The 12,341-nt window shown below is 45.2% G+C and overlaps 1 protein-coding gene across 3 annotated transcripts in view; it reads right to left on the bottom strand.

Moving 5' to 3' along the window:
• The window catches only part of TRAPPC9 (trafficking protein particle complex subunit 9), a 263,304-nt gene that overhangs the window by 217,990 nt on the left and 32,973 nt on the right, over window positions 1-12,341 (bottom strand). For all 3 annotated transcript variants that reach the window (XM_053395217.1, XM_053395219.1, XM_053395218.1), the window contains 3 exons: window positions 6,616-6,742; window positions 5,216-5,348; window positions 3,721-3,884 (listed from right to left, as the gene is read on the bottom strand). In XM_053395217.1, the coding sequence (XP_053251192.1) occupies window positions 3,721-3,884; window positions 5,216-5,348; window positions 6,616-6,742 (424 nt within the window). The remainder of the gene's footprint in view (window positions 1-3,720; window positions 3,885-5,215; window positions 5,349-6,615; window positions 6,743-12,341) is intronic.

The following is a 12,341-nucleotide window of genomic DNA, read 5'->3' as shown; positions in this document are numbered from 1 at the left end:
CTCTGGTTCGCAAGAAGTGGCTTAGTCATGCTGGCCACATGACCCGGAAGCTGAACGCTGGCTCCCTCGACCAATAAAGCGAGATGAGTGCCGTAACCCCAGAGTCGGCCACAACTGGACCTAATGGTCAGGGGTCCCTTTACCTTTAAGTGCAATATGGGGGGGGCACACACAAAACTAGAAAAAGTTCAGTGTATAACTGCATGCTCTGGACACAAGAAAGCAGGGCAAGAGAAGTGGCATATGGGTTGCAAGAGTAATTGCTGGGGTTTTGTTGCCACCTGCCTGTCTTGAGAGACAATGAGTTGTACCTCTGGGGGGTGAAGTCAAACTACAGGAGAATCTCAGCACCTGCTATGGTTGCGGAGACCGGTAACTCATTCTTTTTGCTGAGTTAGCAGCATCAAAGCAATCTCTCTGGGGCACAAGCTTGGACATAGAAATATTGGGCTGCCCAGATGACGAGACCCATCTCTCGGCCTCACTGGTGTGGTCCAAAGGAAAGCAGAGGGATGTGTTTGCCACCAGTTCGGCTGCAGGTGTTGCCGGAAGGAGGCGTACAAGGTGCCATCCAACTGCCTTAGGGACTCCACTCCAGATTTGTGTAGTGTTCACTCCTTTGCCTTTTCTTCTCCCAAAGATGTCCCACAAGCCAGCGGGTAGTTACTTGGGTAGGTGAATTATTATTGATTCAATTTATATCCTCCCCTTGCTCCTGGAAAACGCCCAGGGCAGCAGTATTAGAATTTGAGAATGACAGAAATAGATTTACATTAATTAGATTAAAAGGCTATGCCTATTAATTTATTTCAATCATTTATTTTTATGATGAGAGCACAAAAGCAGATTCTAAATATTTGCAGCATGTATCACTGCTGAGAACAACTAAGAGATCACCAGAATTTGCAGGCTTGTGCAAAGAGTTATATTTTTTAAAGGCCCAAAACATTGTTGCACTTGCTCGGATCACTGTTTGTCCGAGTGCTTCGAAGTAACGAAATTATTAAAATACATATTTTTAATCTAAAACTTGCACAGTTAACTATTTTTCCTGTAGGAGTCAGCCAGAGATGCATTATTCATTACAACAGTACTGCCAACTATTGCCTTTATTATCAGAAACACAGTAACGAATATTTTTTCCATTCCAGTAAAAGTTCATTTAAGATGCAAGCACATCAAAAGAATGGCCACTTTCTGACATCTTATTTTTAGTAGCCAGTTCTTTCTATCAAGGTGGTGTAGTATCTTCAGATCCACTGACCAATGTTGCAAATGTTGTCTTCAAGCAAAGCTCACCTGTGACTTCCTTACTTATCGAGTCCCTCTGAAGTAAATGGAACTTATTTCAAGATGACATGGACAGGTTTGCAACTCAAGTCCAACTGGGAGCAACTGCACCTAGTCTTAACTTTTTTTCTACTGATTTCCATGGAGCTTTGTTCATTACTAACTAAAGCAGGCTCAGGGTTGTTTAAATTTTCTGCCCTTAACATAATAAGTAAAGGTAAAAAGATAAAGGACCCCTGGATGGTTAAGTCCAGTCAAAGGCGACTATGGGGTTGTGGCGCTCATCTCGCTTTCAGGCCAAGGGAGCCGGCATTTGTCCACAGACAGTTTTCCGGGTCATGTGGCCAGCATGACTAAACCGCTACTGGTGCACAGAGGACCATGACAAGTGCCAGGGCGCATGGAAATGCCCTTTACTTTCCCGCCGCAGCGGTACCTATTTATCCACTTGTGCTGGCGTGCTTTCGAACAGCTAGGTTGGCAGGAGCTGTGACCGAAAAACGGGAGCTCACCCCGTTGCAGGGATTCAAACCGCCGACCTTCCGATCGGCAAGCCCAAGGCTCAGTGGTTTAGACCACAGCACCACCCATATCCCTTTAATGCCATGGTTTAAAGTTAGCTTAATATCCTGGCTTGTTTGTAAACTATTGAACAGGGTTTTTTTTGGATCACATATAATCTGATGCTCTGATTAAGAGCTGAATCCTGGCTCATTCAGGCCCTCACACCAAGGGAGGGATGAAGCAGCTGCCAAGGCACCTGCACAGAGCTTCTGCATATCCTGGCTTACTGAGCAAGGAACTAATCATACAAACCAGGCCAATGTGATTTCCATAGGAAATTAGGTACACGTTTGGTGGACTACATCCTCAGTTCACATGCCTCTTAATTTTTTGCATATCTCATAGAAGAATCATAATTTAGTAGCTATTCAAACATTCAAATGTGTATGTGCATCTCCGGTGATTTTTAAAACACTTCTCGGTGAAGCTTTCTTCCCTAGTAGTGTGTTAAAAGACTGCAGCTTAAAGAGAGCTTGTAAGAAGTCAGTGAGGAATGCATAAACTCAATAAACTGTTTGTTGATCGAAATAGTCATGGAAAATAAAATTTTAAAGAAGAAGAAGAAAGAAATAGTCATGGAAACAGAGTTTAGAAGCTTTATAGTAGTGTGGACATTTCTAAACAGTGCAGAATGCTTTTTTTTTTTACCTTTTACTTTGGTGCATTATCATAAAACACCTATCTTGCAAAATCTGCATTAGCTGCCTGTATATTATCAAGTTCAATTAAAGGTGTTAAGACTAACATAAAAATCCCTAAACATCTTGGGCCCTAGGGGCCCTGCTAGTCTTCTTTCTACGGTTGAGACACTGATAAATGAAATGGAATCATTATGAATTATATATGTTTTAACTGTATTATATTTATTGCTTTTGTTATTACCAATGTGCACTTTTATGAAAACCCCTTTGATGTCTGCTTGACAGAAAGCACCATATAATAATCTGCAATATTTAATTAAATAAGGTTTTGGGCTTACAGAAAATGCTTCTCTTTTTAAATCTGATAAACTTTAAACCCTGTATCAAAAAATAGTCAACAACTATTATTGTTTATCTTAGGTGGTTTTATTTTTTGATATTTATCAGTAATTAAAAGGACATCAGCGTTAATAAAATCTGAAAATACCTTCAAAGATTGTTCCTTTCCAAAATTCTTGTTGGTACAAAACAAAAACCGAATCCAGCGAAACAATTTTAGGTTTATTCTTTGTTAAAGTATAAGGTGTTGCTCCTGCCACCAGAAAGAGCTGCGTATTATATAGATGCCCAAGATGCTCTGGGTATCAAGCAGCACACTTGGAGAGGTGGGGATTCTCACCTAAGTCTTGTGGAGGAAGCATATACAATACCATCCCTCCAGTCCCTTCATCAATCATAACTGCCTTTCTCAAAATATATGCTTATCACTTAATTTATGAAGAGCCATCACCAGAATTTTATTGTTGCCAATTTCCTCCTCATCCCTTTCTTCCTTGCGTACTGTATGCAGGTATCTTTGATGAAGTTAGTTGGAGGTCTAGCAGCGCCCAGCCTGTCGCTTATTTCTTTAAATCCCAGTTTTCTTCCATCTTGTACATTCCTCTGCAATTAGGCTTTTGGCTGAATAACATTCTATGTCCTTTCAAATGTTTTTGCGGGAGGTGGGTTGTTATTCGTCTGTTTTGTATTTGTTCTTGTTTTTATTGTGGGCTTTGCGTTTTGGTTTTGGTTTTTTAATGCTGGAAACTGCCCTGAAATCTTCAGCTGAAGGGTGGTATACAAATTTAATATAATAATGAGAAGAAGACGAAGAAGAAGAAGTCGCCAGTGGGCATGGCTGTGCTGTACTCAAAAATCTTTAGGCATCAATAATAATTGCAAATACCTTTCGTGTTGATCATTTTTGATGTGACCTCCAGCTTCTCCAAAGGCTCTGTTCCAATATTTTCCAGCTTAATGGTGAGTTGCTGCGTCTCTCCATTGTAGAGCTGGACAGACACATTGGTGGCTATTTCATCTCCTGAGGAAGGCTGTAGCATGTGAGCAGACCTTCAAGAATGGCATGAAAATACAAGTGAAAAACACATGCAGCATTGGTAAATATATGAAAATTACATTATCTACCTTTATGGTTTTATTTTGGGATGCGGGTCGCGCTGTGGGTTAAACCACAGAGCCTAGGACTTGCCGATCGGAAGGTCGGTGGTTTGAATCCCTGCGATGGGGTGAGCTCCCATTGCTTGGTCCCTGCTCCTGCCAACCTAGCAGTTTGAAAGCACGTCAAAGTGCAAGTAGATATATAGGTACCGCTCCGGTGGGAAGGTAAACGGCGTTTCCGTGTGCTGCTCTGGTTTGCCAGAAGTGGCTTAGTCATGCTGGCCACATGACCCGGAAGCTGTCTGTGGACAAATGCCGGCTCCCTCGGCCAATAAAGCAAGATGAGCGCCGCAACCCCAGAGTCAGCCACGATTGGACCTAACGGTCAGGGGTCCCTTTACCTTTACCTTTTATGATTTTATTTATTATTATTTTTTGTCCTTTCTCCAAAGAGCCTGGGGCAGTACACCTCCTTTTCCCCAGTCACATTATATCCCCACAACAACCCTGTAAAGATATATTAGAGGTGAGGAACAAGGTCATCCAGTGCATATCTCGTCTGACCTGAAATTTGAACCCAGATCTTCCCAATCCTGGTCCGATACTGACCACTACACTATGCTGGCACAGCTTACTTACTCCTCTCCTTTCCGTGTGACATATAAAGATATTGACTGCATGTGCTAATGCACAGGTGATAATGGTCATTGTGGAGAATTCTACTTTGGCTTTCCAAGAAGAATCTAAAGAAGAACTTAAGACTGGGAATTGGTGAGTTAATTCTCCTTGCAGTGCAAGTTATTGAAAGGTAACACTGAAGCCACTGTTGCCCTTGCTGGTGGATAAAATAGTAATCCTCAAGCTGATATCTTTCAGGATAAATTTCTGTCCTTACTTGCTGACCCCAACAGTACAGTGGTACCTTGGGTTAAGAACTTCTGGAGGTCCGTTCTTAACCTGAAACTGTTCTTAACCTGAGGTACCACTTTAGCTAATGGGGCCTCCTGTTGCCACCGCCACTGCGCAATTTCTGTTCTCATCCTGAAGCAAAGTTCTTAACCCGAGGTACTATTTCTGGGTTAGAGGCGTCTGTAACCTGAAGCGTCTGTAACCTGAAGCATCTGTAATCTGAGGTACCACTGTATAATAAAATGCTTGATGTTTTCACTAATAGAAACACATAAATTTGAATGGGAACACAATATAATGTTATGTGGTTCTTTGGAGAGTGGACGATTCCCCTAGTTCCTAACAACTTGAAAATGATCACTCAGGTTTCTTACCTCGGTAATGAAGTACTAATTTGCAATCTAGGTAAAGCTGGAATGACTTCCACTGTGCAACCATTGGTCTTTATTCCTGGTAACTTGTCCAGAAGACAGTCACTGAAGACCCCAAAAACTGAAGTGTGATAACCTGCCATCAACAGAGACCGAATCAGGAGTTTATTGTCAAGTCATGGATAGAAACCCCAATGCAGCTGACAATGTCAGAAACTTGATATATATGGAATATATTGAAAAGTTTAGTGACCTTGGTACCAGTGACTCATTTGGGCCCTCCTTACTAGCCAATTATGATATACAGTAGTTAGCAATTATCTATGATGAGTTATTTAGGAAATGTCCAGGAGCCAATAATCCTCAAAACATAACTAACATTGGTTGGGGGGTGGGGGTTGTCATGGGAATGGGATGGGGGCTAAATGGCAAATATAGAGGCCAGTAAATTTTAATCCTGTTTAGTATTCACACTATGAGCCAAAGTCTTAAGAATATGTATCCATCCATTTCCTATTCATTTCACTCTTGCATGTTTTAGTTACTTCCCATTTTTTGCATTAAGCTGTAATTTCTTTAAGAAGAAATATTTAAATTATTACATATTTTCCTTGCAAAAATGCACTCTTCTATAAACACATATTTCTAAAAACCTTTCTTTTTTCAAAACACATTGGTGGGGGAGGGACTTCACCAAAACATTTGTAAGTGCAAACATTTATGGATAGCTAACTTCGGAATCACACTTTTGTGTGGGAAATGGGGGTTGGGTCAGTTCATTTTGGGATTCACGAAAATCAAATTCCACAAATATCCCTACTAGAAACAAGAGAACTTTGCCAATTTGCCAAATTGTGTTTTAGGCAAACTGTTTTAGGATTTACCTTGGACTACCCCAGGACCTTTGCTGCCCCTTTTCTCCCATATACAGTAATCTACAATTCAACAAACACCATCCGCCTCTGAGATGTTCAGCTACAATAGAGAGCTTCTTTTTGATACCAGACTCCTGACTCATTTACTGGAAAGCACATTAATTATAAGCAATTTAAAGATAAGCCTCTTGTTTTCTCATTTCTATGTACAGTTAGTAGGCAATTAGGCTAGCTCAATATTTTCTTTTTAGAATCGATTGATACAATCTAGACTTCGTTTATGACATTTGTAGCCCACCCTTCATCTCAAACGGCAGCAACTATATGCAGTTTTAACAATAGGGTAATAAGTAGACACAGTGAGATAGACTGCTTCTATTTCCTGTGTGGCTGGGCAGAATTACAGTAAGCAAAAGGGATCACTCACTTCTACAGAAAAAAGGGCAGGGGATTAGAACAGCCTTGCCATTTAGAAAATCGACAACTTCTGACGCATGAATGGAATATAAAAGCAACAACAGTTTTTACCATTGATAGTGATCTGGCCTGCAGACTGTGGGACACCAACAAGTGTTACTGGATAGAGGCCGGATTCTGCTGGTAAAGAGAGAGCTGCAGGGAGGGATTCAAACTCCACTCCACTTGTCAGAAGGCCCTGGAGGAGGTGGAAAGCATATATATAACAGACACACATAAGTAGTCTATTCAACTTGCATCAAAGAGAATATGAATGCTGTCTGCTAGTGCTTATTTATACTGCTTTACTATTTGTACTGCTTTACTGTTTTTGCGACTCTTCCAAGGAAGAAATAGTGGGATATAAATGATTTTAAATAAAATGTGTCTGCATTGAAAATGGGGCTTTAAATTAAGCAAGCCATGCTTAAACCAGCTTGCAAAGGTTTTTGGTGCTTAACTTTTAGCGCTGTGTTTACTGTAATGCTCAAACTGCTTATTATTATTATAACTTCGGGTTAAGAACTTAATTCGTTCTGGAGGTCCGTTCTTAACCTGAAACTGTTCTTAACCTGAAGCACCACTTTAGCTAGCGGGGCCTCCCGCTGCCGCTGCGCTGCCACCACATGATTTCTGTTCTCATCCTGAAGCAAAGTTCTTAACCCGAGGTACTGTTTCTGGGTTAGCGGAGTCTGTAACCTGAAGCGTCTGTAATAATAATAATAATAATAATAATAATAATAATAATAATTTATTATTTGTACCCCGCCCATCTGGCTGGGTTTCCCCAGCCACTCTGGGCGGCTTCCAACAAAGATGAAAAATACACAAAAATGTCACATATTAAAAACTTCCCTGAACAGGGCTGCCTTCAGATGTCTTCTGAATGTCAGGTAGTTGTTTATCGCTTTGACATCTGATGGGAGGGCGTTCCACAGGGCGGGCGCCACTACCGAGAAGGCCCTCTGCCTGGTTCCCTGTAACTTGGCCTCTCGCAGTGAGGGAACCGCCAGAAGGCCCTCGGAACTGGACCTCAGTGTCCGGGCAGAACGATGGGGGAGGAGACGCTCCTTCAGATATACTGGACCAAGGCCGTTTAAGGGCTTTAAAGGTCAGCACCAACACTTTGAATTGTGCTCGGAAACGTACTGGGAGCCAATGTAGGTCTTTCAAGACCGGTGTTGTATGGTCTCGGCGGCCGCTCCCAGTCACCAGTCTAGCTGCCGCATTCTGGATTAGTTGTAGTTTCCGAGTCACCTTCAAAGGTAGCCCCACGTAGAGTGCATTGCAGTAGTCCAAGCGGGAGATAACCAGAGCATGCACCACTCTGGCGAGACTGTCTGCAGGCAGATAGGGTCTCAGCCTACGTACCAGATGGAGCTGGTAAACAGCTGCCCTGGATACAGATTTGACCTGTGCCTCCATGGACAGCTATGAGTCCAAAATGACTCCCAGGCTGCGCACCTGGTCCTTCAGGGGCACAGTTACCCCATTCAGGACCAGGGAATCCTCCATACCTGCCCGCCTCCTGTCCCCCAAAAACAGTACTTCTGTCTTGTCAGGATTCAACCTCAATCTGTTAGCCGCCATCCATCCTCCAACCGCCTCCAGACACTCACACAGGACCTTCACCGCCTTCACTGGTTCTGACTTAAAAGAGAGGTAGAGCTGATGAACACCCAGCCCAAACCTCCTGATGATCTCTCCCAGTGGCTGCATGTAAATGTTGAAAAGCATGGGGGAGAGGACAGAACCCTGAGGCACCCCACAAGTGAGAGCCCAGGGGTCTGAACACTCATCCCCCACCACCACTTTCTGAACACGGCCCAGGAGGAAGGAGCGGAACCACTGTATGACAGTGCCCCCAGCTCCCAGACCCTCAAGACGGTCCAGAAGGATGTTATGGTCGATGGTATCAAACGCCGCTGAGAGATCCAGCAGAACTAGGAAACAGCTCTCACCTTTGTCCCTAGCCCGCCGGAGATAATCAACCAGTGCGACCAAGGCAGTTTCAGTCCCATGATGAGGCCTGAATCCCAACTGGAAGGGATCCAAATGGTCCGCTTCTTCCAGGCGTGCCTGGAGTTGTTCAGCAACCACTCGCTCAATCACCTTGCCCAAGAATGGAAGATTTGAGACTGGGCGATAATTGGCCATCGTGGCCGCATCTAAAGATGGTTTTTTAAGAAGCGGTTTAATAACCGCCTCTTTCAGCGGGTCTGGGAAGGCTCCCTCACGGAGGGAAGCATTCACCACCCCACGAAGCCCATCGCCCAGTCCTTTCCGGCTAGCTTTTATAAGCCAGGATGGGCAAGGATCCAGGAGACAGGTGGTTGGCTTCACTCATCCAAGCAGCCTGTCCACATCCTCGGAGGTAACAGATTGGAATTGATCCCACACAACTTGACTAGACAGGACTCTAGCACTCTCCCGCCCTGACCCTGCTCCCACGGTGGAGTCTACTTCTTCCCGAATCTGAGTGATTTTATCTGTAAAAATCATTGCAGGAGATCATGTGGCCCGTACTGGGCCCCGATGTCGCAGGTGGTTCCGCTAAATTGTGAACCACCTGAAAAAGTCTCCTGCTGCTGTTTTCTGCAGATGCAATAGAGGTGGCAAAGAATGTCTTCCTCGCCGTCGCTATCGCCACTTGGTAGGCTCGACGTTGAGCTCTAACCTGTGTCCGGTCAGATTCGGAATGAGTTATCCGCCACCGGCGCTCTAGCCGTCTCAACGATTGTTTCATTGCCCTCAGATCCATGGAAAACCACGGGGCTCTCCGGGCTCCATGCAATCGGAGAGGGCGCTTCGGAGCCAAACAGTCAATAGCCCTGGTTAACTCCACATTCCAGCGGGCCACCAGGGAATCGGCTGAAAGGCCATCAACATGGGATAAAGCCTCCCCTACCACTCTCTGGAAACCATTTGGATCCATTAAGTGGCGGGGGCGGACCATCCGAATTGGTCCCACCTCCCTGCAGAGGGGATGGGTTGCAGAGAAGTCCAGTTGCACCAGGAAGTGATCTGACCATGGCACTTCTTTCGTTTTGCTTTTACTTAGTGTCAGATCACCAACATCCATAGAGGTAAACACCAGGTCCAAGGCATGTCCACAGCTATGGGTTGGGCCAGACTTATTCAGGGACAGCCCCATGGAGGCCATGCTTTCCACGAAGTCCCGAGCGGCCCCTTGTAAGGTTGTGTCGGCATGGATGTTAAAATCCCCTAGGACAACCAAGCTAGGTGTCTCCAGGAGAACATCCGCCACAACCTGAAGCAGCTCGGGCAGGGAATCCTTGGTGCAGCGGGGAGGTCGGTACACCAAAAGGAATCCTGTACTGCCCCTATTGCCCAACTTCCAGAACATTCACTCGGAAAACTGGGTCTTCCCAATAGGACGCCTGGTGCAAACTAATGACTTCCTAAAAATCACTGCAACCTCCCCTCCCCGCCCACATGACCTGGGTTGCTGTGCGTAAGAGAAACCTGGTGGACAAGCAGCGGCAAGGACAGGCCCATCTGCTTCATCCAACCAAGTCTCTGTTACACATGCCAGGTCAAGTCCTCCATCCGTGATCAAGTCATGGATGGCAGTGGTCTTATGAATCATTGACCTGGCATTGCACAGCAACACTTTCAGGTCATGTGGGTATCCCTTGCTGATTCTAGTATCCATCCGGTCAGGACCAGACCCAGAGGCAGGGATAGTCCTCAGACAATGACTAAACCTGCCTCCTCTGTAATGACGTGGTCTGGTCTTAGCGTAACTCCTCCTCCTACCCGTGTTCACTGAGATCGGTTGTCCCAGTGCATCCCCCCCTGTGGAACATGCCCCAGCCATTTTGTTGGCTGGGACCTACTTCCCAGCAGCCCTGACCCCTCCCCTTAAGAACAAAATAACACCTTAAAAAACAAAAACAAATAAAACAATAGAAACAAAAAAACAATAAAAATTACAAAAACATAAAATCAAACAAATTCCCAGGCCCAATAAACATCCATCCCACCCCCACCCCACCCCACATACAAAAAATCCAAAAGAAAATTTTTAAAACATTTTAAAAGCACTCTGCACCCCTCCAGCAGTAACAGCAACTGTCCTAGTGAGGCCCGTCAGGCCCTGCCCTGGGCCAGGTGGTAAGTGGCAGGAAGGAGCAGGGCCCCCAGACACTCACACAGGAGAGTCCTCCTGGGCAGCAGAGCACAGCAGTCCCTGTGAGGCTTCAGGCCCCGCCCTGGGCCAGGTGGTAAGTGGCAGGAAGGAGCAGGGCCCTCAGACACTCACACAGGAGAGTCCTCCTGGGCAGCAGAGCGCAGCAGTCCTTATGAGGCTACCTGCGCCAGGTAGATGGTAAGCGGCAAGAGCAGGGCCCTCAGACACTCACAAGGTACCACTGTATTTCATCTGCTGCATTTAATATTGCAATTTTATTATTTTATTGTACATTGTCTTAAGTACATTTGTAGAAACAGAACAAACTATATTGTATGTGAAACATTTCTAATTTTGTGTCCCCTCCAACTCTATCAGAATCATTAAAGAATTGTAATTTGCAGTGAAAGGGTATATGATAGCCCCCGTAGTCTGAGCCACTGGCTCTTAACATTACTGTCAGTTTTGCATTGAGATTAGCAACTGTACACAGTAATTACATAGGCTTCATACTGTATATGCAATGGTAAATCTAACTGCAATGGACATTTCCTTGCAAAGCAACCGCAAAATAAGTAAGCATTACATAATATTATGTAAGTTAAATGTCTGACAACTGAAATAGCTAAGTTCCAGCTCCTAACCAAAAGAAAAAGCTAACATAATTGCCTTTCCTTTCTTTTTAGGACTTATTACCAGTGAATTTTCTCTGTGAATTGAAAAAGTCCCACTGGTCAGAATAATATACCACCATCTGCTGGAGCAAAGGACATTTGGTTGGTTAGATTCATGAGCAAGTGGGTCAAAGAATCACTCTAATGTGATCTCAACTGACACGGCAGTTAGCTGAATTAACTACAGAGAGTGTCTGAGGAGACACAGTACTATTCAGTTCAACAAATGACAACAGCCAATAGCCATTTCACTCAACACAGATTGCAGGCTATCTGGGTGCATTAACATGAATCAAAACTGTAGAACTCTGTCATCTACTTCCAAAGTGACAAAGTGCATTGAGGCAAATCCCTAACAGAGGACAGAGGCCTTCACTGTTGTGTGTATGAAAGAGTTATGCAGGCTGAAGGCAGCAAACCTGAAACATGTTTTTGAACATTTACCGTATTTTTCGCCCTATAGGACGCACCGGCCCGTGGGACACACTTATTTGGGGGGGGGGAATAAAGGAAAAAAATGTTATTTCCCATCCCCCCAGCCCCAAAGAGCAAAGAAGCCATGACAGCTTCCTTTCCTGGCTTCCTTTTTGGCCTTGGGGCTGGGGGTCCGGGAGCGAAGGCGAGGTTGCGCAACCTCGCCATTGCTCCCGGAGCTTGCGGGGCTGGGGGCGGGGGAAGCCCGAGCTTCCCCCAACCCCAGCCCCCAGAACGGGTCAGAGAGCAATGCCGAAGCTGCACGCAGCTTCGCCATTGCTCTCTGATCTTGCGGGGCAGGGGGCAGGGGGCAGGGGGCGGGGGAAGCCGGAGCTTGCCGGGCTGGGGGGATAGCTTCCTGAAGCCTGGAGAGCAAGAGGGGTCGGTGCACACCGACCCCTCTCGCTCTCCAGGCTTCAGCGAAAGCCTGCATTCGCCCCATAGGACGCACACACATTTCCCCTTCATATTTGGAGGGGAAAAGGTGCGTCCTATAG

This window comes from Podarcis raffonei, chromosome 7 (genome assembly GCF_027172205.1).
Source record: "Podarcis raffonei isolate rPodRaf1 chromosome 7, rPodRaf1.pri, whole genome shotgun sequence".
Taxonomy (NCBI): Eukaryota; Metazoa; Chordata; class Lepidosauria; order Squamata; family Lacertidae; genus Podarcis; species Podarcis raffonei.
This window is presented reverse-complemented; position numbering and strand designations above follow the sequence as displayed.